This window comes from Columba livia, chromosome 12, assembly GCF_036013475.1.
Source record: "Columba livia isolate bColLiv1 breed racing homer chromosome 12, bColLiv1.pat.W.v2, whole genome shotgun sequence".
Taxonomy (NCBI): Eukaryota; Metazoa; Chordata; class Aves; order Columbiformes; family Columbidae; genus Columba; species Columba livia.
In genome coordinates this window covers 2,385,704-2,409,501 of record NC_088613.1, presented here as the reverse complement: position 1 = coordinate 2,409,501, position 23,798 = coordinate 2,385,704, and the positions used below count along the sequence as shown (strand labels likewise).

The window sequence follows — 23,798 nt, the reverse complement described above, 5'->3', positions numbered from 1 at the left end:
GCATCCTGGGGTGGATTAGAAGGGGGGTGGTTAGTAGATCGAGAGAGGTTCTCCTGCCCCTCTACTCTGCCCTGGTGAGACCACACCTGGAATATTGTGTCCAGTTCTGGGCCCCTCAGTTCCAGAAGGACAGGGAACTGCTGGAGAGAGTCCAGCGTAGGGCAACCAAGATGATTAAGGGAGTGGAGCACCTCCCTTATGAGGAAAGGCTGAGGGAGCTGGGGCTCTTTAGTTTGGAGAAGAGGAGACTAAGGGGGGACCTCATTAATGTTTATAAATATAGAAAGGGTGAGTGCCATGAGGATGGAGCCAGGCTCTTCTCGGTGGCAAACAATGATAGGACAAGGGGTAATGGGATCAAGCTGGAACACAAGAGGTTCCACTTAAATTTGAGAATAAACTTCTTCTCAGTGAGGGTGGCAGAGCCTGGAACAGGCTGCACAGGGGGGTTGTGGAGTCTCCTTCTCTGCAGACATTCCAACCCACCTGGACATGTTCCTGTGCGACCTCACCTGGGCATTCCTGCTCCAGCAGGGGGATTGGACTGGATGAGCTTTTGAGGTCCCTTCCAATCCCAAACATACTGTGATACTGTGATACTGTGATCGTGTGCTGTGTTCAGCTTTGCAGTGCAGGCTCTGTGCCCCAGCAGCTCTGTGCTCTTTCCAGCACCCATTACACTGAGGTGCTGATTAATGTCTGAAAAGGTGCCTTTGAATTCCCGGGACCAGGTCCTGGTCCCCTTGGACTCAGTAAGAGCCTTGGTGCTCTCTGTGCTTGGGCTGATGCTTCACCCGTAGCTTTTAAGGCCAATTTGAAGATAATTACTTTTTTACTTTGTCTTTGGAGCAGGTCAGCGCTTTCCACAGTGTTGTTGGCCCCAGCCTGGTACTGTGTTACATTGTCCCTGAACGGGCATTTTAATGGACAGAAATCTGTAAAGAAATCCCAGAAAGCTTCTGGGCCTGATACAAACTGAATTTTTTATTGCCAGTGTAAATGTGTTACTTCAGAATTGGTTGTTTTATCTCTGTTGCCCAGTGTGCATGAAGTTGTGCTATTACAGAGAATGTTGGTCTATATATACCGTTTAACTCTGCACATTTACAGCATAAAATTTGCCTGTGGACCTGGCCATAGATCAATTAGTAATACCAATATAAATTGTAAAAAACAAAGATCTGTCCTCACGAGAGGCCTTGGGAGAAGCCTGGGGTGGTCGCAGATTCCCCTACTGCTGTGAGAAATAAATAGCTTCGTTAAGTTGCTTAATTTTGGGCAGGGTTTTCCTTATTAACTTGTAGAAAGAACGCAAGGAGGAAGCGGTATCTTTCAGACAAGGGCACACTTTACTCTGTCTTAATCACTCAATATATTGATGCATCCACTCACCGATGAGTCCCAGTTTATCTCAATCACAGGTAACACTGTTGAGTGTTTTTCCATCATGTGTTTCATCTTCAAAGTTTGATGCGAGAGCACATTAAGGAGAGATCATATTTAGGATGCAGGGGTTTTTCAGTCGCATTGAAGCTGTTTGCCACACACGCTGCAAACGAGCAGACATGGATCAGGAGCAATATTTTTCTTTAACCCAGAAAATACTTGCTAAACTGTGTTAAAAATGCTATTTCAAGTGGCAAATAAAAAATCAAGAATTTAGGAATTGCTAGGATTGTATTTTTTTGTGTAGCCTTAATGATCTTTTTAATATGGCATTTTATACGGAACGTACGTATGTGTTTTCTTTCGGTTATGCGGTCAAGTCAAGAATAACAGCAGTTGCTGAAATAATGATCAAAAATATAATTGCTTAAGCATTACCAGCTGGTTTTATATGTTTTCACAGCAAAAAAATCACTTTCCGCTTTCAAAATATGCATTAATAGTAATAGTGGTGATAAACTACGGCCATTTGAGAAGAACGTAGGTCCAGAGAGTGGTGTTAGACATTTATGGCTGATAGTTTAAAACCATTGTTACAGATTTTACAAGGCAAAATATATATGGCCGTGTGTCCTGTAACTGGCACCCAAGCCAGCAGAGAAATGGGGTGTTGTAATGTCATTACTGAGCTCTTATGTCCAGTAACGACAAGTCTGGCACAGCTCTGCTGCGTCAGTCCAGAAACGCGCTCCGTGTCCATTTGTGCGACAGACCGCTCCAGTTGATGGTTTTCTGTGTCGTTTTAGGTGGCCATAAAGCAAATGAATCTCCAACAACAGCCCAAAAAAGAACTAATTATTAATGAAATCCTGGTCATGAGGGAAAATAAGAACCCAAATATTGTGAACTACTTAGACAGGTAAGTAGTTCTGGTATTCTCACGTGAATGTTCATTTACACACTGCAAGCCAAAGATTAAAGAAACACTTTGGTCATTGGCAGAAAATCGACCTTTTTATTCTTTATCTTCTCATATACAATCTATGGGAGGAGAATGCATTTTGTCTGCACTGATCTTTTCTGGCAGTTTGAGGACTGTTCTCAAAAACCTTTATCTGCTGTATCTTACTAAAAAATACAGCCTGTAACTTCACTACCTCCATGGTGTTTTCTTGTGGTTTTTTAAGTTGATTGTATTTTCTGTGTCTTATGATAAATACTGATAAATCATCATAGAAACTATTTCCTTTTGGCTGTTCCCGTTATTTTCCATTGCTGTGGATGCCAGGAAGACTAGGCTCTTACATCCAGAAACTTGTCATTTGCCAGTTTTAAGTTGTTTTTCCTGTTTCTGAATGTATTTTATGTAAGGGTTTTCAGACGGTTGACCAGTGTCTGTCCCCGGTGGTGCACACCCTCCTACCACAGACAACCATGAAAACTCTGTTGCCTTATTCCTGGAGTTAATAATGGAATTTATGCGTTAAGATGATGAAGCAGATGACGTGATATGTCCTGCTTCAAGATTTATCTTTGCCATGACTAACCTGCATTTTTCACTTGCCTGACATGTAAGACATCTCATTTAGACCGCAAATTCCAAGTTCTATATAGCTTGGAAGGAACGTCTACTAATGTTATTCTGTCTTCGTTTAAAAACGTCTTGGAAACAAAAATCAGCTGCAGCCTTTTTCATCAGGCAGATTAGCTCTGCACGCTCACCTCAGCGCCGCTGTTTTCCAGCTACCTGGTCGGCGACGAGCTCTGGGTGGTCATGGAATACCTGGCTGGGGGCTCCTTGACCGACGTCGTTACCGAGACGTGTATGGACGAAGGGCAGATCGCAGCTGTCTGTCGGGAGGTGAGGAATCCCACCCGGGCTGCCCTTGGCTCGGGCAGGTTGGGACTTCCAAACGAGTGGAAAGAATATGCGTGATTTCATGTTGTTTTTATAACATGGGAAAGAAAGAGCATCTGAAGTGAACAGCCTGCAAGTATCACTGCAATTAGTATACTCTGTTATTATATACTGTTATTGTACTATCTCTTTTTCTTTTTTAGTTTTACTATTCTAAACTTTGCCTCTTTGAACACTTGCCCGGAGCACAGCTGGACTGCATTCCTGCCTGTAAAAGCAAACACGCTGGTGGCAGAATTCCAAAATGATAGCAAGGAAAAATAGACTCATTCATCAGAGTCTGCAGCTTAAAAGGATGGCATTCCACCCAAAATGGTGTTTGCTTCCGAAAAATGACTAACATGCTAGTTCCAAGACCTTTGTCACGCAACCTCCCACCCAAAGGTGATCCACTCCATACCGAAGGAAGGCCCTTCTGAGCTTTTAGCCAACAGTGGTTTGCCGTGCGGTGTTCAGGGCGGCAGGAGCCGCTCTGCCTGTGCTTTCAGGGCATGGTCTGTAGAATAGTTGACATTTTTCTTTCAAAAGCTAATATACCTTCGTTTAGAAAGTTATTACTCTAATAGTGTTGAAGCAGCAAGCTATTCTTCTTGACAGCACAATATTCTGCTATTACTCACAATTCATCTAGAAATTAAATCTTTTAGAGCCATTTCCTTTCTTGTGTGATGAAATCGGGTCATTAATTTTTACCCTCGTGTTTCTTCTTTATCTGTCAGTGCCTGCAAGCACTGGATTTCCTTCATTCAAACCAAGTGATTCACAGAGACATTAAAAGCGACAACATTCTTCTCGGAATGGATGGATCTGTCAAATTGAGTAGGTATTCCTGGGCAGGGTGCGGCTTTGGTTTGTGTGCGTCCCTTCTAGACAGGGGGAGGCAAGTGAATAAAGTGAATAAAAGCCGCTGCATGAAACTTGAGGGGTTTTTAAAGGTCCAATTCAGTGTTTTCTTGGCTACAGCAAACACAGCATGGACGCCTGTCCACATAGATTCAACAATGCATCCTCAGGCATATATAGTGGGGATTTCTTTTGCTTGGCTCCATAATCCAAGCTGGAGTTAACAATACTTATTTTCCTCCTCAGCTGATTTTGGCTTCTGTGCTCAGATCACCCCCGAGCAGAGTAAACGGAGCACAATGGTCGGGACTCCTTACTGGATGGCACCAGAAGTGGTGACAAGAAAAGCATACGGCCCCAAAGTGGACATCTGGTCCCTTGGGATCATGGCAATAGAAATGGTGGAAGGAGAACCTCCGTACCTTAATGAAAATCCTCTCAGGGTAAGGGGTGACTGAAATCGGGTACTACTGTCTTTCTGATCTGTCCCGTGTTTTGTCTCCTGTGAAACAAAATCCCGGTCACATCAGGTTGAATGAGTTCCACCAAGGCCCACTTCTAAAAATGCTACTGGTGCCAACTGGTGTATTCTGTAGCTTTGGTTCTGTCAGTGAGAGAACCTCGAAAGAGAAGAGACACGGAGCCAGGTCAGAAATATACCGGTTTTGCCTCCCACCGTGTTTGAAATGTTCTGTCTGTCTGGGTGACAAGAATTTTTCAGTGGCGAGTTTCTCCAGTTGGGGAATTTTTATGAGAAGCATTTCAACTGTATCTGCAGGCAGAGGAGCTGATTGCTTACCTGAGCCTTTCCCTATGTGTCACTAGTAATGCCATAATCATTTATTATGAAATACATTTCTAAAAGTATGTTTTAGCACAGGTGCTTGTAGTGAACAAATGTATTTTTGATGTTTTGAAGTTTTCAGTTTTATCCTAATTCCTTCAAGTGAAGTTACTAGTTCTTGTATCAAATGAGCGTATAATAGTGAGGGAGTGTATACCAAGACAAAACCTCATGCCTCATAGCTGAAACCAACAGAAACGCTGCACAGTAAATTCCTGATAGGATGCAGGAATTAGTGAGGAAATTAATTTTGACCCGTGTGTATACGTTCGTAATTTTGGTTAAGGCTAGAATTAAAATAGAGCACGACCTTTAGCTTTTCTCGTAGCAGCAAGGCTGCACTCGTGTCTGCACTGCACACTGAAAGAACAGACAACAGAACCGTGAGGAGGTACCCCCAGCCATGATGCTTAGGAAAGGAATGCAATGAATTTCAGTCTTCTACCTGAGTTTTCCTGGAAGGCTCCTTTTGGTTGGGTAGGTGCCCTGGGGTCTCTGTTTGCAGCACACACGAGCGGCGTGTGCTGTGCAGCCTGGGGGGATGAGGGAGAAGCAGGTTTGCCTTGCGAGCGATGCTGAGGCCGCACTGGGCCTGCGCCACTGTCACATTACTGTCACCAGCCGAGCCTCGTGCACATCACCCGTTCTGCCTCTGTTTCCTGCAAAGGGATGACCCCGTGTTCCACTTGCTCCCATGGAAGAACCTTGAAAAAATGCGTTCGCCTGGTACGAGGCGGCAAAAACAGATGAAGAGAATAAGCATTACTGGTCTGGATGCTGAAAACTCCCTGCTTTATTAACCTCAAATGTTGATTAGGGCTCCTTGAGAAGCCTCAGGTCAACTGTTGAAAGACAGCTGCATTTCTTATCTCTGACCAAATGCACGTTGCCTTTCCTGCCCTTACCCGGCTAGTTTGAGATGCTCTTTTTCTCCATGCGTGCCTCATCTCTTGTTGGAGTTGAGATCAACGTGAACAGTTAGAGCTTTAAGGCATCTTGAGGTGTCTGAGTACAATTGCAGTAGATTAAAACCAGGCCTCTGGAGTTGGTACCAGCTGGATCAGCTTCCTGGGCTCTTTTGCTGTGGTCGTTGTCCCTGAGCTTGGGACACTGAACAGCTCGTGATGGATCGCCTCAAGTGCCGTTATCAGCTGGGTTTTAAGGTAGATCTACCCCAACCAGGATAGGGTCCATCTGCTGTTGTAGGTGGAATCACAGAGGTCTCAGCTGCACCCAAACAGGAGAGTTTATAAGACAGACCTGTTTGTACAGCTTAGTTTTTCGGCAGATGGCAAACAGTAGCTGTTGGGTTTAATAGTCGCGTTTAGAACATTCAGGGAATTCTGCAAAGCCTGGAAACAAAAGGATATTGTTTCATTTTTATGAATGATTGTTTTAATGATGGAAGGCACACAGGAACTTCAGTTACTGACACTAATATAAATATATAAATTAATTATAAAGGCATTAAAGGATCGTTAATCGTAGAGTTAGCAGCATTTGTTGCTTCCCACATGTAGTGCAAACGCATCCCATGTTGTCCAGGTTCTTTCTGACCTGTGCAGGACTCACGGGAATGAACCATTTTCCAGCCACGAGTGTCCCGCATATTTCTGTGACGGTATTTGTTTTCTCTCACTGTGATTTCCCTCCATCAGGCTTGTGCCTCGCGCCTGAGGGACAAACACTGGTGTGATAAATATCCTTTGAAATGCAGGCCGGACCTCCCCGGTTTCAACTTAAAACCTTAAGCATTTCTGTTTGCTTTTTCATTTATTAAGCACGGCACCTCAATTTTCCTCAAAACTGTAGCATATTTTCCAAATGCTGTGGATCTTCTACTGTTTCAGGCTTGTAAATCATCTGTATGTTGTTCTGTCATGTGGCTGGGTGGCCTGGATAACTTCAGGATATCGTTTTCACAGACTGCAGCTATAGTTGTGTGCTGGATCCGTTCTTGTTTCTTGGCATGTTAAACAAATTAACAAGCTTATTGCCCCTTTGCAGCTACTGCAAACACCCATTTCCTTTGTACAGTGGTTGTTTTGCTTTGCCGGCTGTGTCATAGGAAACCAAAAGATAAATAATGGGTACTTGAGCTTCCCATAGACCTTTTTCTGTTGTAGAAGTATTGAAGAGGTGCAGTACTGAGCTCAAGATGACTCTTCCTCATGATTCATCCTCTGTGAAGAGATAAACAGCTCAAAGAGCTCTGTTTGTCCTGGCACTCATGTTCACAGCCAGGTGAATGCAGCTGGGATAAAACTTCCAAGGTTGCCATCGGTGTCCAATGCCTTTGGAAGACTCCTAGGCCGGTTTATATTATTATTACTGTATATATTGGACATATTCTGCAAATTTAAGTTTGAATTGTTCAAAACATTCACCTTATGTTTGTAAAGAACATCTTGCAAAAGCAGAGTAAACTCATTTCTCTAGCTTCTCAGCACGTTAGACCTGGGTTACAAGCGAACCACGTTGGATAATGCTCAACCCTGTGTTTCGCAAAATGACATGGTAATTCCTTGGCCTGAGGAATATCGGGAAGACTTGCTAAGGTACCTGAACTGCTACAGTTGTTCCAGCTCTTCTGTCTGTGAAGATGACCCTGAAAAGGCAATTTCTTAGGTGGGGGCATCATTCGTGTATCTATTTGAATATCAACATTAGCGTGGGGTTACAATAGGGATGGAATTACTCATTTTTCTAATTAGACCATTAAAAGTTTGTCCTTTACCACATGAGTGAAGCCGATCTGGAATTTGGGGGCTGCTGAAAGTCATAGTTGCAGGTGGCTCCTGTCTGCCCAGTTACGCATTTTCTTCTCAATATGTTTGTTCCTGCAGTTTATGTGTCTGTTGAAAATGAGGTTCCAAATGTTTCTGTTTCTTTATCCAAGGAATAAGCTGATAATATCCTTTCTTTTCACCTAGTTACCATTTTTATCAAGAACAGAGCAAAAAATATGACAGCCTTTGCAGTATGGAGGCTGTACTTGAGGGACCAGTGAGCACTGCAGAGATTCATTTTGTGTAATAATCCTTTGAAATAATGCAGTTAGACCAAATTCATTCTTTAAAATGGCCTGTAAAGCTAGTGTCAATCCTTGGAGAGGCAAAATGTGCTTTTGCTGATGCTGTTGATCCTAACTAGGTCAGCCAATGAAATGAGCTGTCAAGGCAGGATCATTTTGATGTTGGAATAGCTATGGCTGCATCAGGATTTTTTTTGTTGGCATAGAAAAATTATCTCTGACCCTCTGCCAGGAAGAAACTGCCACTGGAGACCGGACCTGGAAAAACGGGGTCTGCATGAGCAGTTACAGGTGTGAAAGAAACAGGCAGAGTGTCGTGTTTCCTGTTGCTCTAGGCGCTGTATCTGATCGCTACGAACGGGACACCAGAACTGCAGAACCCCGAGCGACTCTCCGCCGTGTTCCGCGACTTCCTGAACTGCTGCCTGGAGATGGACGTGGACAGGCGAGGCTCCGCCAAGGAACTTCTGCAGGTAAAATGCAGAGTGGCTGCGAGTCAAACCGCTGTGATGGTTTTCTCATCAGCCAGCTCAAAGGTGGAACCCTCTCATATTAGTCTCTAGTCTTTCTTGGTGCTTTTCAAATGGAAAATAGTAGAATCACAGAATGGTTTGGGTTGGAGGGCCCTTCCCAGCTCCCCAGTGCCCCCCCTGCCACGAGCAGGGACATCTTCACCAGCTCAGGTTGCTCAGAGCCCCGTCCAGCCTGGCCTGGGATGTCTCCAGGGATGGTTCAGCCACCACCTCTCTGGCCAACCTGGGACAGGCTCTCACCACCCTCAGGGACAACAATTTCTTCCTCATGTCCAGCCTGAATCTCCCTCCTTTAGTCTAAAACCATCACCCCTTGTCCTGTTGCAACAGGCCCTGATGAAAAGCCTGTCCCCATCTTTCTTATTGGCCCCTTTTAAGCACTGAAAGGCCTCAGTAAGGTCTCCCTGGAGCTTCTCTTCTCCAGTTGAACAGCCCAACTCTCAGGATGTCCTGTACTCCCAGTTCCCTCACCAACCATCCCAAGCCCTGAAGTCTCTTTTGATCCCCCTTGGATTACGGGTTCTAACTTAATCGTCACCCGCACAGGAGAGCAGTCATAGGCAGTGGCCTGAGGGCTGTACCAGCTGGCAGATTTCCTGGTGATGTCCTTATCCCAGGCCCCGGGGAGGCAGCAGACATCCCTAAGAGGGTCTGTCTGGCATACTGGACCCTCTGTTCCCCTCACCTACAACTATAACCATTCTTTTCTTCCCTGTGGAGGTGGTTGTGATACAGGTGGTAGGCCTTTCTGATCCTGTCAACACCTCTGGTGTAGATGGACCTTCATCTTCCTCATCCATTGACCGGCTTTCCACATCCAGAGCCTCATACCTGTTGTACAGAGGCACCTGGGCAAGTGGGGGGTTTCACTTGCTGCCCCAAGTGTGGACTTGCCTGCATTCCCCCTTTCCCCTGAGCTACTGTCTTCATTCTGGCAGGAAGAGGATACAAGATCCCCTTGATCTTGCTTTTTTCACTGGTGGTTGTTGGTGTCCCAGGCAGTTGGTGTCTCCCACCAGTCCGCCTCCTCGGACTCCCTCATGCTTGACTTTTCTACCTTTCTCTCAGCTCTACCACCAGGCTGAGAGATCGTGCCCCTGGGCACACCGCACGCAGCTGGTACCTCCTGCCATCCCGCACCAGGGACGGCTCTGGCACCAAGGGCTGGGTGGCCACAGGATTCCGTGGGTGCTGGGTGGCCACAGGATTCCGTGGGTGCTGGGTGGCCGCAGGATTCCGTGGCAGCTCTGTCTGGGTTGCCGTGTCCTTCCTGGCGAGTGCAGAGGACAAGCCTTTGCAGCGGGTGGATACCACAGTCAGGCTCCTTCTGGGAGGGTGATGCCCACCAGCCGAGCTCATCTCTAGGGCTGGCAGAGCTGCTTGCCCTTCCTGCGCGAACCGCTGTGCTGGCTGCCGTGTCCCGCTCCGTTCGCAGCACTCGGCTTGTCCTGTTTTCATGTTCCTGGTAACCAGAGGAATACTGCTTGAACCTGTGAGTAACTGAGTTTGGAAAATAATGGTTCACGTCTTTCTTTTTTTCCTTTGGGCAGCATCCATTTTTAAAATTAGCCAAGCCGCTCTCCAGCCTGACTCCTCTGATCATTGCAGCAAAGGAAGCGATTAAGAACAGCAGCCGCTAGCGCTTCAGGCCGCTTTCTCCCACGCCAGCTCAGAGCGGGACTGAGAACAAAAACTCTATAAAACCTCAACTCTTGTGCTGCAGGACAGATGGATGGATGGACACACCAACGGTCGCAGTCACGGTGGTAAGAGGGAGAAAACCCAGTCCCTCAAGGAGTAAAAAACTATCATTTGTCTTCTTCCTGCTTTCTGGCTCCTTAATTTATTTTTAAGACGAAACAGGGCTTAAGACAGGTAATGACTGAAAATGCCTTGCTGCCTCAGCCATTTCCAAGGTAAAGCAAATTCAATTGGAAGATTCCCTTCCTTCTCACCTTGTGAATAAGCTGTACATTCACTTCTAAATTGTCGTTGTTCTTAAAGATGGAAAGTCCTTTTTATGTTTGTTGCATTGGGATTTTTTTTGATTTGGTTTGCTTTTTTTTGGTATGGTTTGGAATTGGAGAAGGATCTCCTCCATTCATCAACTCCATATTGCACTGCCTTTTGAATAAGCCCACTCGCTGGTATGTGCCCAGTCATGGTACTTGTAGATGAGGAAGAAACTGAGATTGCATTTCCAACCAAAAAGGAATCGAGAGTGGGGCAGATAAAACAGTCCTGTTGAGACACAGGCGTTCAACTGTGAATATATAGTGGTTTGGTTCTTGACAATTTGATTTGTATAACTAATTGTGATATGTTTGCCTGGATGAGAGTCTTATTGGAATGAAAAAGCAGAAAGATCAGTCGGTGTGCTCAGAAGGGGCTTGTCTGGTGCAAAGCTGTAAGAGAAGCGTGCGGTGAGAGCGGGCGCAGCCTCAGCATCACAGACCCAGGCTGGAAGGAGGTGCTGGTGGCGGCAGGAGATGGGCGCTGGGACCAGGCAGATCACCGCGTATCGGAGCCGTGGGCTGCTCCTCCACCGCAGCTGTGCTGCGAAATGCGCACACCGGTGCGATTCACCGTCTCGGCTCTGTGCGGGAGCAGAGGAGGGAAGACCAGACCAGATGTCTGCTCTCCCGGTCGCCTTGTAGCTCCCGGGCAAGGTCTGTAGGGTCTGTGCCGCTCTTGGCAGAGGGCGAGCATCCTCCAGGCACCCCAGTTCTGCCACAGAAACTGGGGACAACGTGAGTGAGGGACAACTTGTGCAGTTCAGATACGCGTGAGCCGGCGCAGCAGAGAGCTCTGGAGCAAAGCACATGCAACCCCGGAGTTCTGCTCTGAGAGCAAACGTGTCGACTGCAGAAACGTTGAGGGGCATCAGGCCAGCCCGCCGTGTGCTGCCCCGTGTGCCGCGAGCGCTGCCCGAGGCAGCTCGGAGTTGCTGGGGGAGAGGGAATCCTGGATGTGACTGAGGATTGTGCTTGATTAGTCAACTGACTTGTAAGGGAGCGGAATAGTTTTAAGTATGCAATTTGTGGGTATTTTATTCGTTTCTGAAAGATGCAATGTGGCTTCACGCAGAAAAAGCATTTCCATGGAGTATTTGTCGCTGTAATTTAGTAGTACAACTAATCAAAGATGCTGAAAACAGCACTTGGCCTGGTCCTGCCAAGGGCTAAATAGCCTTTAAGGTACTGACCACCTTCATGTTTTGCCAGTAGGAATGAAGGAAGGTACTCATGCTGCTCCTGAATTAGGCCATTAGCTGGTTCGGCTTCTTATTTAGTTATAATTGTGTTGCAACTGTCATTAATGCTGCACACTCGCCCCCCCCGCGGGCTCTGTCCGTCCCACCGCCTGCCTGAGGCAACGCTTGGTGAGGTCCTGCGGCCGAGGAGGAAGGAACGGTTCTGATTTCCTGGGGAGCACAACAGGTCTGATTTTCAGATATCCAGATAACAAAAGATTGTTTCTTTTGTGAGGTCCCGTTTTTCTCTGCCAGCTCAAGCTGTCGATCTGGGGGAAGAGACTTTCTTGAGAAAGAGAATCATTTGGGCTCGAGATGGGCTGCCCTCAATTTGTAAAGCATTCATCCGAATGAAACAGGTTTGTATTTCATGTAAGAAGTGAAGAAACAAGTGACAGTTTCTGTTTCTAGTATAGCTTTTATTTTTCTCCTACCCACAAAAGAACAGACAGCCGTCCTTTAAAAGGAAAGCACTTTTTCATGGCACGTGTTTGCTGGACATACAATATGAATACTTATGTTGACAGACTACACGATTAGATGATTTTTTTTTCCTATTTATTTTCTTTACCTGTAAGTATTTCAGCGTCTCTGCTTTGCAAAAAGACACCACCACAGCTTCCTGGAAGAGAACAGATATGAAAAATAGGAAAAGCAAATGGTAGCATCTTTTTTTCCTCAGTGTATGCCCCAGCATACACAGTGTTGTCAGCACTGGCTTTGTAAGACAACTGCTGTGATAAGAGGCCTTACTTTTTATGTTATTAAATACTGTATTTATTTTTCTTTGCATCAGCAAATCTAGAGGTCCCGTGAGGCAGACAGGATCCAGCAAATAATCTGAGAGGGGCAAGTGTTGCATATGATTTACAGGCTCATAGTGTGTCAGGATTGGCAATAGCATTGACCTCGCAGAAGGGAAAGATGATGACTGTAAAACCTCTGGAACCAACTCGGGTTTTCTGACTGCAGTCCTCGGATTAAGTAATTAGTTTAATATATTTTTGGAAGTATTAGAAATAGGCTGTTTCTGTTGTGAAATGCATAGGTAAACAGATTTCAAACGCACTCGTTCCAAGGTTTTAAAAGATGAATTGTCTTCATTTTAAAATTCATTTAACAGTCAAAAAACCCCGATCCAGAGCTTGACTAGGATCGCCACCCCTGCAGTGACCTGTGTGTAAGTGACCTGGCAGGTCGCTGGAGTTTCGCTGTGCTTTGGGCTGCAGCAGCAGTGTCAGGGAACTTTGAGAAGCACAGAAAAGTTTATTTATTTAAGAAAATAAAAGAGAAAAAGAAAAAATGCCCATAGCTCTGACGTACCAGCACGTGCTGCTGGGAGCCTGCGAGGGGCGCATTGCACGGCGCTCTCGGGGGCTGAGCAGACACTTGCGCCGCGGCTGCAGGGCTGCATGCTCACTGCTGGGGTCCAGCACCTTTGTAAATACGTGTGTTTGTTCTCCACCTCTGGCTACGGCTTGGCCGGCTTGCAGGACACACCAATGAAGTCACTTTTTTTAATTAGCTGTTTGTGCTGAGTTTCCTTGAGGCCAATGGCTGCACCTCCGCAGGGCTTTCGGTCCATCTCCCCGTGTCCTGCCACTGAAAATGAAGCACATTCCAGTCAGCGCGAGAAGGGAAGCAAGTACCTGTCTGCTGTCCTCGAGGAGCAGGAGATGTCCCCATACCCTAGTGTCTGTGCGGCCTCTGTTTCCAGTGTATAGTTATTGGTGTGGCTACTGAATATTCCTCACACTGAGCATGTAAGTACGTGTATTTCTTAGTCCAGCCGAGAGCCGGGCTTTGCTGACAGCCAGGCCCTGCGCTCTAATCCCGGCTTTGCCTTGCTAAAGCTTATCAAGTCAGCGCTCCACACACCCGCCAACCAGAGTGTTGGTCATTCCTGTACAGACGTGCAGGACTTAATGATGGGCAGCCTGACAAAGACCCATAACTGCTACAGATGTGCAGCAACTTAATGATGGGCAGCCTGACAAAGACCCATAACTGCTACAGATGTGCAGCAACTTAATGATGGGCAACCTGACAAAGACGCAGAGATGCAAAGGGTGCAATTAAATTCTTCTTTTTCCTGTCTCCCCAGACCAGGTAACTAATTTTACTTTACCTCCCCCATTTTCAGGAAGCAGGCAAAGGGCGACGTCGTGTTCCAACAGAAACCATTCAGAGTTTCTTGGAGTGTGATTTGCAATTCAGGGATCTTTAAAACTTCTCTTTGTGTCTGTTCTTGAGCTGACAGGGTAATTTCTTTTTCTGGCTGAAGTTGGCAGGATCTTCCTTCTAAATCCTCTCTTTTGATGTGGTCTAGAGCAAATTGCCAAAATCTTGGCACGCATCAGGCACACAGACTCTCTCTGGCCTGGACCTACCAGTGGTTGTGTGCACCTTTGGTGACAAGAGCCATCTCAAAAGGAGAAATGGTGTTCTTGGAAGAGGAGGAGGGACGTTTACATGCTATTCATGGCTGCTGTGTGGGTATGAACCTGCAAACTTTGTTCTGGCTTCTGAGCAATTCTCCGAAGCACCCTAGAAGAGTTTTCCTTGGTGACGTCCCACCCTAAGGGCAGTGTCCCTGCCTGCACTCCCAATGGGCCTCTGGCTGGGCTCCATTTATACTCAAGTGGAATCTGAGCTGTGGTCATACATGCTTAGTGGTCTAGAAACTTGTCTTGCTGGAGGTGTTTCCTTGGCCAGGGCCCTGTCAGCCAAGGGCTGACACACACAGCCGCCAGACTAGAAGGGGGCAGGAGGTAGCTCACCCGCCGCAGGCTCCGAGATGCCTCAGGCTGGTGCTCAACTGTTGCAAACACCACAGAACATGGCCAGTGTTGATTTTAAAGTTGGGTCCCTTGGCTGCTGATGGGGGTGTGGTGTTCGTCCAGCCCAGCCATGGCTGTGGGGTCGTGGTCCAGGCAGCACAACTGCTCCCACTGAAGCCACTGAGCCCGTGGTGGCTGCAGGGACAGCAGAGCCACTCACTTCAGAAGTCGAGGGGTCCCTTGGTTGAGTGGGTGGAAGGAGCTGCCTCTTGGTCTTCATCATGCAAAGCTCTCCAGGGCCAAAGCGGGGCAACCCTGCAACAGAACCACAGAATGTCAGGGGTTGGAAGGGCCCTGGAAAGCTCATCCAGTGCAATCCCCCCATGGAGCAGGAACACCCAGATGAGGTTACACAGGAAGGTGTCCAGGCGGGTTGGAATGTCTGCAGAGAAGGAGACTCCACAACCTCCGGGAAGACTTTTCTTCTCATATTTAAGTGGAACCTCTTGTTGTTCCAGTTTGAACCCATTACCCCTTGTCCTACATCCACGTCTGCTGAGATTCCTGACATTAGCGCTTAAGGTGCACAAAGGCAAGTGCTTTTTGTCACTCTGTTTATATTATTAGTGTTAAGCAATGCTGCTAAACCAGGCTGTAGCACAGCAACAGGCAAAAAGAAAGCCCCTCAGCTCTTCAGGGGTGATTCTCCGAAGCTGCCAGTGGCTGCAGGTGCTGGGGTTGCTGCTCGGGGGGGACGGAGCAGCAGAGCCCCCGATAGAACCCGTCCTGCGGGGCAGAGCCTGCGGCCGCACCGGGGCCACTCGGTGCTGTGTGTACAGACAAACATTTCACAACGATTCGCAAAAGAATCCTGCAACTCTTGACTGGATCAGGATGTAGCCAATGCTAAATGCCAGTTTAGTCTGAAGCAGCCACCTTACACCTACACTGGTGTCCGATAGGGGTTTTTATTTTTTTTGTCTTCAGGGTATCCAGACAAAAGTAAAGAGGAGGAGCCTCGTTTTCACCGTTTATCAGAAATGTATCTCATTTTGCTGTACATTCCTTTTTTAGGACGTGTTATCTGTTTAAAAAAAAAAAAAAGAAAAAGAAAAAACGGAAAAAAAAGAAAAATATAAAACCGAAAAACAAATGTGTAGTGAAAAATCTTCTGTAACTTTGGATTAAGAGGTAACTGATCTTTTTAAAAAAAGAACTAAGTTATTTACTTTGTAAATGTGCTGATGGCATGGATCCATCTTACTGACCTCAGCATCCTTTTTTTTTAAGATTCTGGGTTTTGTTTCCAATATTAAGTTATTTTAAATTGTGGTTGAAGCAATAGAAAACTGAAATATGGATTGTGCATGACTGTGTCTTGAGTGTAAAAATATTGCAGTTTGAAACTTGGACCTAAAGTATTGCAAATAAAAGTTATAAATACCAACGGATCGTGTGACTGCAGCTTTTCCTACAGGATTTGCTGATGCTGTTTGACAAAACAGCGTCAGGGCTGGCTGAAGATACACCCGCCTCGATGGGCTGCAGTATCCAACACCCCACGTGTGTGGCTGTGTGCGCTCGTCTTTGTCCCCTGGCACTAGCGCATGGGGTCGTGAAACAGAACTTAGCTGCCGTGAGCCCACTGAGGTTCTGCTGCCGCAGCTCCTTGTGTGCGTCCTCAGTGCGTCGCCTCCATTGCGCCGTATTTACAAAGAACCAACACCCCCTCCTGCTGAATCCGGGGAGTTACACGGATGGTGCTTTTGTCCAGAAGCAGCTACCTACATGTCAATAAAATATACAATACAATATATGTATAGATAGACTGTGTTATCTAGTTATGTTCTCTCTGTATATTTATAGTATAGAATACCTATATATACAGAGGCCCTTATATGGCTATATAATTTGCTCTCCATCAACATACATTTTTATGTACTATACTTATACTCAGCTAGAGGCACTTATATAACTACATAATATACTACATATTATACCTATATAAATACAGTTATAAAATACCTATATCTAGACAGATACCTAAAGAGTGAGTAAGTAGTATATGGGTGAGTGTATATGCAAATATGTGTGTGTGTGTATATATGTATATGTGTATATATATATATATATACACATGTGTGTATATATATGTGTGTGTGTGTGTGTATATATATATATATATTAAAAATATACTACATATTATACCTATATAAATACAGTTATAAAATACCTATATCTAGACAGATAGCTAAAGAGTGAGTAAGTAGTATATGGGTGAGTGTATATGCAAATATATGTGTGTGTGTATATATATATATATGTGTATATATATATACACACGTGTGTATATATATATATGTGTGTGTGTATACATATACACACACACATATATATATATATATGTGTGTGTGTGTATATATATATATAAAATATATTACATATTATACCTATATAAATACAGTTATAAAATACCTATATCTAGACAGATAGCTAAAGAGTGAGTAAGTAGTATATGGGTGAGTGCATATACAAATGTGTGTGTGTGTGTGTATATATATATATATATACACGTCTATATATACATATGCACATATATATACACACGTGTATACACACATATATATATATATACACACACACACACTAAACATAATTATTTACAGATAGTGTGTTACAGCACTGTAGACATACACGTACTCTATACTGTATACAGCTGTCAAGCACGACAGATGGGGGTAAGGGGAAGGTGTGCTAGCACAGGTGTGTGAGGCAGGTAGCCATAGTGTCCTACAGCTATAGAAAGGTTTCTAAGTGTGTACCTATTATATAGGGGGGTGGGAGGTGAAGCTGTGTCCAGGAGAAAGAGACGGGGACGCTGCTATAACCATGGAACACTGTACGTATGTACCCACTAAGGACAGACAGCTATATGCTCAGCTAACACACACCCTCTCCCTGATATGTAGGTATATATAAGACCATAGTTTATACATTTTTACACATGTATGTGTGTGCACTCATGCGCACATGCACAGACACCCCGTGTAACTCTTGAGCAATGGCTCTCATATGATGCTTAGCCATCTATATGCTATATAGTATATATTTTTATATATAGACAGAAGCCCTTCTGTAAATTTTCTGTAAATGTAAATACACACTATATAATATTGTGTATAGTGCAATATATAGTATCTTCTATAAATTATATACTATGTATGTGGGTTATGTGTGCACGGATGCACACAAAAGGACACGCAGAGCCCTCCATGTTATTCTCTCTAGCCTTATATATAAAATATAAAAATAAAATGCATATTAAAAGTTAAATATTTTCATATAAAAATATTTTTATATATACACACTCTATATATGGGGACAGGGAAGAAAGATACATCCTTCTGTAATTATTAACATTTTAATATACATATCTAAACATGTATTAAATAGTTAATATATATAGATAGAGAGATAGAGATGATATAGAGATAGAGATGATATAGAGATAGAGATGATAGAGATATAGAGATAGAGATAGAGAGAAATAGAGATAGCCTGCATACAAATACGTAACTGCATATCTACTGAAATGCTTATAAAGCAGTCTCCATCCATGTATTTTTAATATTGCTATATATGCGGTTATAGCTCTGTGAGTGTACGCACATAATATATATACACGAAAGAGCATGCGAGCACCTTACCTAACTCTACAACACTTCATCTCGCACAATCCATGCATGAGATAGATAGACACAGAGAGATAGATAGATAGACAGATAGATAGATACAGATAGACAGACAGATAGATGTATATAAAAAGACATAGAGGCAACTGTAACATGCGCTCAGCTCTATGGTCACCGCGACAAGACCCACCTGAGGCTGTGAGGCTGCTGGCGTTGTTGCAAAGCCACCCTCCATAATCCTTGAGAAGGGGAGATCGAGGGATGTCCCACAAGGCCGGCAGGAGGGTCACGTCACCCCCATCTACAAGAAGGGCTTAAAGGAGGATCCAGGAAAGTATCGGTGCATCAGTCTAGAAGCTTCACTTTAGATGCTTGTAGTTTACAGCTACTCTGTACTGTTCTGAAAGACAAAACAGTACAACTTTGTTACTACAACACAATTGAGAATATCTAAAAAAGAAGTTTTAGTGTCAAGCTTAGTCCTATAGTTTCTCACTCAAGGCTAAACTTTAATCCAGCATTTTTAGTTATGTTAAAAAGTACATTATAACCAGATGAGAAAAGAAGTCTGACTCACTGTTTTAGTTTTCTCTGCAAATATATACTGGGTGAAGTCCTCCACTGATGGAGCAAAATACACACTATCTTGCCCATTAATACCTTTTGCTTTCATATGCTCAAAGCTGTTAAATCTTGACATAAAAGGGATGTAAAACAGGACCAAATACCTCCCGGTCCCTGGGAAAGTTCTGGAAGGAAGCCTCCTGGGGGCAATCGCAGGTGAGCTGGAACACGTGAAGGAGAAAAGCCAGCATGGATTGACCAGAGGCAAGTCACGCCTGACAAACCTGATCGCCTTGTACAACAAAGGAAGCCGCTTGGCTGATGTGGGGTGAGCAGTGGGCACTGTCTACCGGGGTTTCTTCAAGGCTTTCAACGCGGTTTCCCCGTGACTTGCTCCCAGGGACATGAACACATGAAATTCAACAAGCGTAAGGTTGTGCACCTGGGAAAACATAACCATGGGTGCAGATGGACTAGGGAGCTGCTCTGTGGGAAGGGACCTGTGGGACAACAAGCTCCATAGGAGTGACCAGGGTGCTGCTGTGGGCAAGGGGATGCTGGGCTGCATGAGCACCAAGGGTGTCTCCAGCAGGAACAGAGAACTCACAAAGTCATTGTCCTGCTCTACTCAGCACCTGTCAGATGGCTACAAAGAGAACGAAGACTCCCTTTGTCCAAGGAGTCACGAGGAAAAGACAAAGGGCAATGGGTACAAGTTATTCCTGGTCAGATTCTGTCTGGACACAAGAGGGAAATGCTCCCCGATGAGAACCATCAGCCACTGGAATAATCTCCCCAGGGACGTGGTGGATTCCCCAGCGTTGGACACTGTTAAGATTCAGGGTGCTGGGCCAGCTTGTCTAGACCGGGCTTTTGCCATGAAAGGTTGGAACAGATGATCCTGGAGGTCCCTTCCAACCTGGGATCCTGTGATTCTACGTATTATAGAATATAGACATAGCTGTGTGTGTGCATACACACACAGAGAACCTTAAATAACATTCCCTCTCTCTAGCCATCTATATTACATACCGCCCATCTTTATACACTCTACATACACAGAGATTCTTCTCTAAATATTAATATAACACACTCTATAGTACAAATATGTAGGCATATTGTCACAGAAGAGCAACAGCTGTGTGTATGCATGTTTTAGATACACACATGCATGAAGTACATGGGGGGGGGGAGAAAAAGCCGTCACGCCACTACGGAGAGGGCTCCCGAGCCCCGCTGTGACCCGCCCCGCCATCTATGTGCCGCCCCTCGCAGCCCCGCCCCTCGCAGCCCCGCCCCTCGCAGCCCCGCCCCTCGCAGCCCCGCCCCTCGCAGCCCCGCCCCTCGCAGCCCCGCCCCTCGCAGCCCCGCCCCTCGCAGCCCCGCCCCTCGCAGCCCCGCCCCTCGCAGCCCCGCCCCTCGCAGCCCCGCCCCTCGCAGCCCCGCCCCTCGCAGCCCCGCCCGCCGGCCCACACGGGCAAAATGGCGGCGGCACCACGTCCCGCGGGGCCGGGCGGCGGGAGCGCGCCCCCCAGCGGCGCGGGGGACTCAAGCAGCACTAACCTGGCAGCACCAACAGCGGTTGTTTTCCCCGGCAGTGGCAGGAGCGGGTTACACAACACCCACAAACGCTGGCTGGAAGCTACAGCTCTGGCTGCTCACCGCTAACACCCGGGATCATCCTCTGCACCTCAACCCGTAGATGCTGCAGCCATCCTAGAGTGAGAATTTGAAACAGTGAGGATTTAGTTGAGACAAACGGCAAAAACCATGGGTGGAGTGGAGCTCTTCTAACCCCAGCACAGCCAATCTAGTATTGCATTCCCCACAGACGGGACTGGTCTGGTGTGCCAGAGGAGACAAATAAGCCTCAGCCCAACAGGGAGGAGAGTCAGGGCTACACAGAGCTCATCCTGGTGGAGGAAGGACAGGGACAGGAACACAGCAGAGGACAAAAACTGAAATAAATAGCACTGTAAGTAAATAATATAAATAGCACGATGAACTGGGAACTCACCGGGGGGAAAGTAGAGAGAAGTTGTGAAATAAAAGGCATGCAGGCAGGAGAACTGTTCAGTGAACAACTGAGATGCATTTTTCTTTGAGAGCAAGAGGAAAAATGACATTTGGGATCATCCCAGAGTGATAGGATTAGAGGAAATGGCCTCAAGTTGTGTATCAGGAGGTTTAGATTGGGTATTATGAACAAAATCTGGACCAAAAGAGTTATCAAGCACAAGGGAAGCGGTTGAGTCGCCATACCTGCACAGTTGGACTTGATGATCTCAAAGGTCTTTTCCGGCCTAAATGATTCTGTGATTCTATTATCTGAAACCAACTGTTTCATTTCAGAAATTACTGAACGCGTTCATTTTTTGTTAATCTTTTATTTAGGTGAATTCATATTGAAAAGTAAAGGAAGGCTGAAATGAAACATTTTTCCAACTCTTTCCCTCTGTTTTAATTTTTGTGGGCCAGAATTCTCTGCCGAAGGTTGCCCGAGTGCGTACATAATGCATCTCACACACCAAAAACCCTTCATTTTCCCTCAATTTATCATTAATTGTTAAAAAGTACTGCCCAGCTCTGGCAACACTTGACCTTAAGTCCCTGTGTCTGAGTGCAGGCGCAGTTCCCTGGGTGGCTTCTTCAAGCTCTGCTCCGTATTACAAAGTTCATGCTTTTTAAAAGAAAAAGTTGCAGTTTACAAACATATTTGAGAGAAAGCAACTCTGAAGCTGTGAGCTTACAGAGAAGAATTAGACTTGCCTGCAGGGCTGTCAACCACATGTTGTTCACATCTGACAAATGCTCTGCATGTAAAATGGCTTAAGCTCAAGCTATTTAAAAAGAGAGCTGGATTTAGGTACTCGCTACACGCAACTAAGCTGATGCAGTATACTGTCATTCGTAGCTTTACATTCCACCTCCAACATGACAGAAAAAGCATTTTCCTACCACAGCAATGATCCTTTTGGAGGCCTGAGGAGACTTCAAAACCTTTCGTGAAACATTAGTTCTACTGAGAGCCATTTTATAAATCATCAAAATGGCACCAAATGGGTGAAGTGGTTACCGGGTACACAGAAATCCAAATTTCCTGGCTGCAGAAAAGGCTTTCCCGAGCTTCACTTTCAAGACCAGAATTTGCAACCGTATAAAATCAATTTCTGGGAGGCCTAACACAGTGAGCCTCTTACACTGCCGGAATCACTGCACAGCTGGACAACACAGAAACGGCTGCCATGTGGAAACCTGCTGTCGGGCTGCAGCAAAAGTGAAAGGAAAGTTTGTTCCTGAACCCTGCTCGGAAGGAAATGTGAAACCATACCTGTCCTCCATTATACCCAAGTTAAATTTCATTAAAGACATTAGCTCTGGCACAGCAAAAAACCAGTGCAGAATCCTGAGAGTGAAACGTGATACCTGCCAGGGCACAGCATCTTTGTTTTACATGCCCATCTTTATCATAAGCTAGTTTTGTCCTCTTTCAGTTTGGTGCTACCCATCACATCTAGTAAAGCAAAGGGAGTGTTATTCCATTTATAGCATCATGTGGATTAAACAAAACCTCCTTAGCAGGCTCCCATTACTGAATTTGCCCTCTGGGCAAAGCCACAGCTCAATTGTGAGGTGGCATCCCAGTGGCCAGAGATTTCAATTTGTGAGTCATCAGCCTGAGGTGGAGAATAAGAAAGTCAATCTGAGAGCCTTCATGCGGGCAAAGCTCCTATCTGCTCTGGTTTCAGACAGGCACTGCAAGACCTGTCCTATTTTCATGTTGCCCAGGCACGCCTGGTCTTAATGCTAACCTATGGCTGAACTCCTTAAGCAGTGACATTTTCACCAAGCAACAGAAACATCTGACCTATAGCAATAACAATGAAATTCATCAAAAATTTTAAATGCCTATATAGGAAAAAAAAATCCAATCAATGCTTAAAAATGCTCTGGCAGCGAACAAGGACCAAGCTGTGCAAATCCACCCTGCGCTTGCCACCCCACCAACCTGCGGGTACGTGACCATGGCGATGCGCCATTCCTGCCCGCATCCGTCCGGCCCCTCTGTGCTGAGAACCTGTGAGAACAGTCACGTGTGCTTCCAGCTTATGTGCCGAGAGCTCCTGAAAGATGCTGCTGGGTAAAATGGTCACATCTTAACGAGCTTATCTGCTAACGTTTAGTTTGGCCCCTCTTCTACTGTATTTGTGGTATCATAAACATATAGATGTATAAATATGTATTTTTCCCCCCTTTAAAAGCCTCTTCCCCCGTTATCCCTGATAATGTGGAGAGTTAGAGGGCTTTTTCTTTTTAAAGCGATTATGATTATGTGCACCCTCTGCTCCCGAGCCATTCACACAGAAAGCACAGACAAGCCCCCCTGCTGCGAGGTGACAGCTCTGTCTGGCTCTGCGGGGCTTTGGTATTCATAGCTCCACGAGGTCATCGCTGGAAAAAACCTTGACGGTGATGTGACCTGGCACCTCGATGGCTTCCTGGCCGCCTCTCCCTCGGAGCTGCAGAGTCCGCTGTTCTCCGGGGTCACTGGGTGAAGCTGCCAGCACCGCCTGTCCGAGGAACTGGTCACACAAGATGTTGCTGTTCCAGACCTAGAGACAAGGGAACAGAATTAAACCCGGCCGAAGCGGTGCTGCTCTCACACTCCACCTGAAGGGCTGTGCTGGAGGAGGGTGACCCCCATTAACCCCTTGAAAAAGCAATGAGGAGGGGGTGTACATCTAAATTTAGCTAATTGTCTAGAGAGCATGTGGGAGATTGTGGATTTGCATGCTCATTTACATACATTATGCAAATAAGGAGCTAAATGCAGCTTTTTGCTTTCTAGGTCACAGCCTGCCTAGAAAGAGGAATAAAAATTACCTGTTTGAGCTCATGGGCAATAAAAACCTACATGCAATCAGCCCGGCTGTGCCACTCTGCTTGTGCT

General features: G+C 45.7%; 2 protein-coding genes across 19 annotated transcripts in view; one reads left to right on the top strand and one right to left on the bottom strand.

Annotated features, from left to right (window-relative positions):
* The window catches only part of PAK3 (p21 (RAC1) activated kinase 3), a 36,575-nt gene extending 20,537 nt beyond the window's left edge, over window positions 1-16,038 (top strand). The window contains exons 9-14 of the mRNA XM_021300297.2: window positions 2,193-2,305; window positions 3,130-3,247; window positions 4,024-4,123; window positions 4,394-4,590; window positions 8,361-8,498; window positions 10,109-16,038. Coding sequence (XP_021155972.1) covers window positions 2,193-2,305; window positions 3,130-3,247; window positions 4,024-4,123; window positions 4,394-4,590; window positions 8,361-8,498; window positions 10,109-10,198 — 756 coding nt within the window. The 3' untranslated portion in view covers window positions 10,199-16,038. The remainder of the gene's footprint in view (window positions 1-2,192; window positions 2,306-3,129; window positions 3,248-4,023; window positions 4,124-4,393; window positions 4,591-8,360; window positions 8,499-10,108) is intronic.
* CAPN6 (calpain 6) overlaps window positions 12,210-23,798 on the bottom strand; it is a 64,909-nt gene continuing 53,320 nt past the window's right edge. For 5 of the 18 annotated variants that reach the window (XM_021300295.2, XM_005511830.3, XM_005511828.3 and 2 more), the window contains 3 exons: window positions 20,411-23,460; window positions 18,474-18,683; window positions 12,210-16,375 (listed from right to left, as the gene is read on the bottom strand). In XM_021300295.2, coding sequence (XP_021155970.2) covers window positions 23,278-23,460 — 183 coding nt within the window. In that variant the 3' untranslated portion in view covers window positions 12,210-16,375; window positions 18,474-18,683; window positions 20,411-23,277. Of the gene's footprint in view, window positions 16,376-18,469; window positions 18,684-20,410; window positions 23,461-23,798 lie in introns of all 18 variants that reach the window. The other 13 variants (XM_065077248.1, XM_065077252.1, XM_065077246.1 and 10 more) reach the window with 13 other exon arrangements.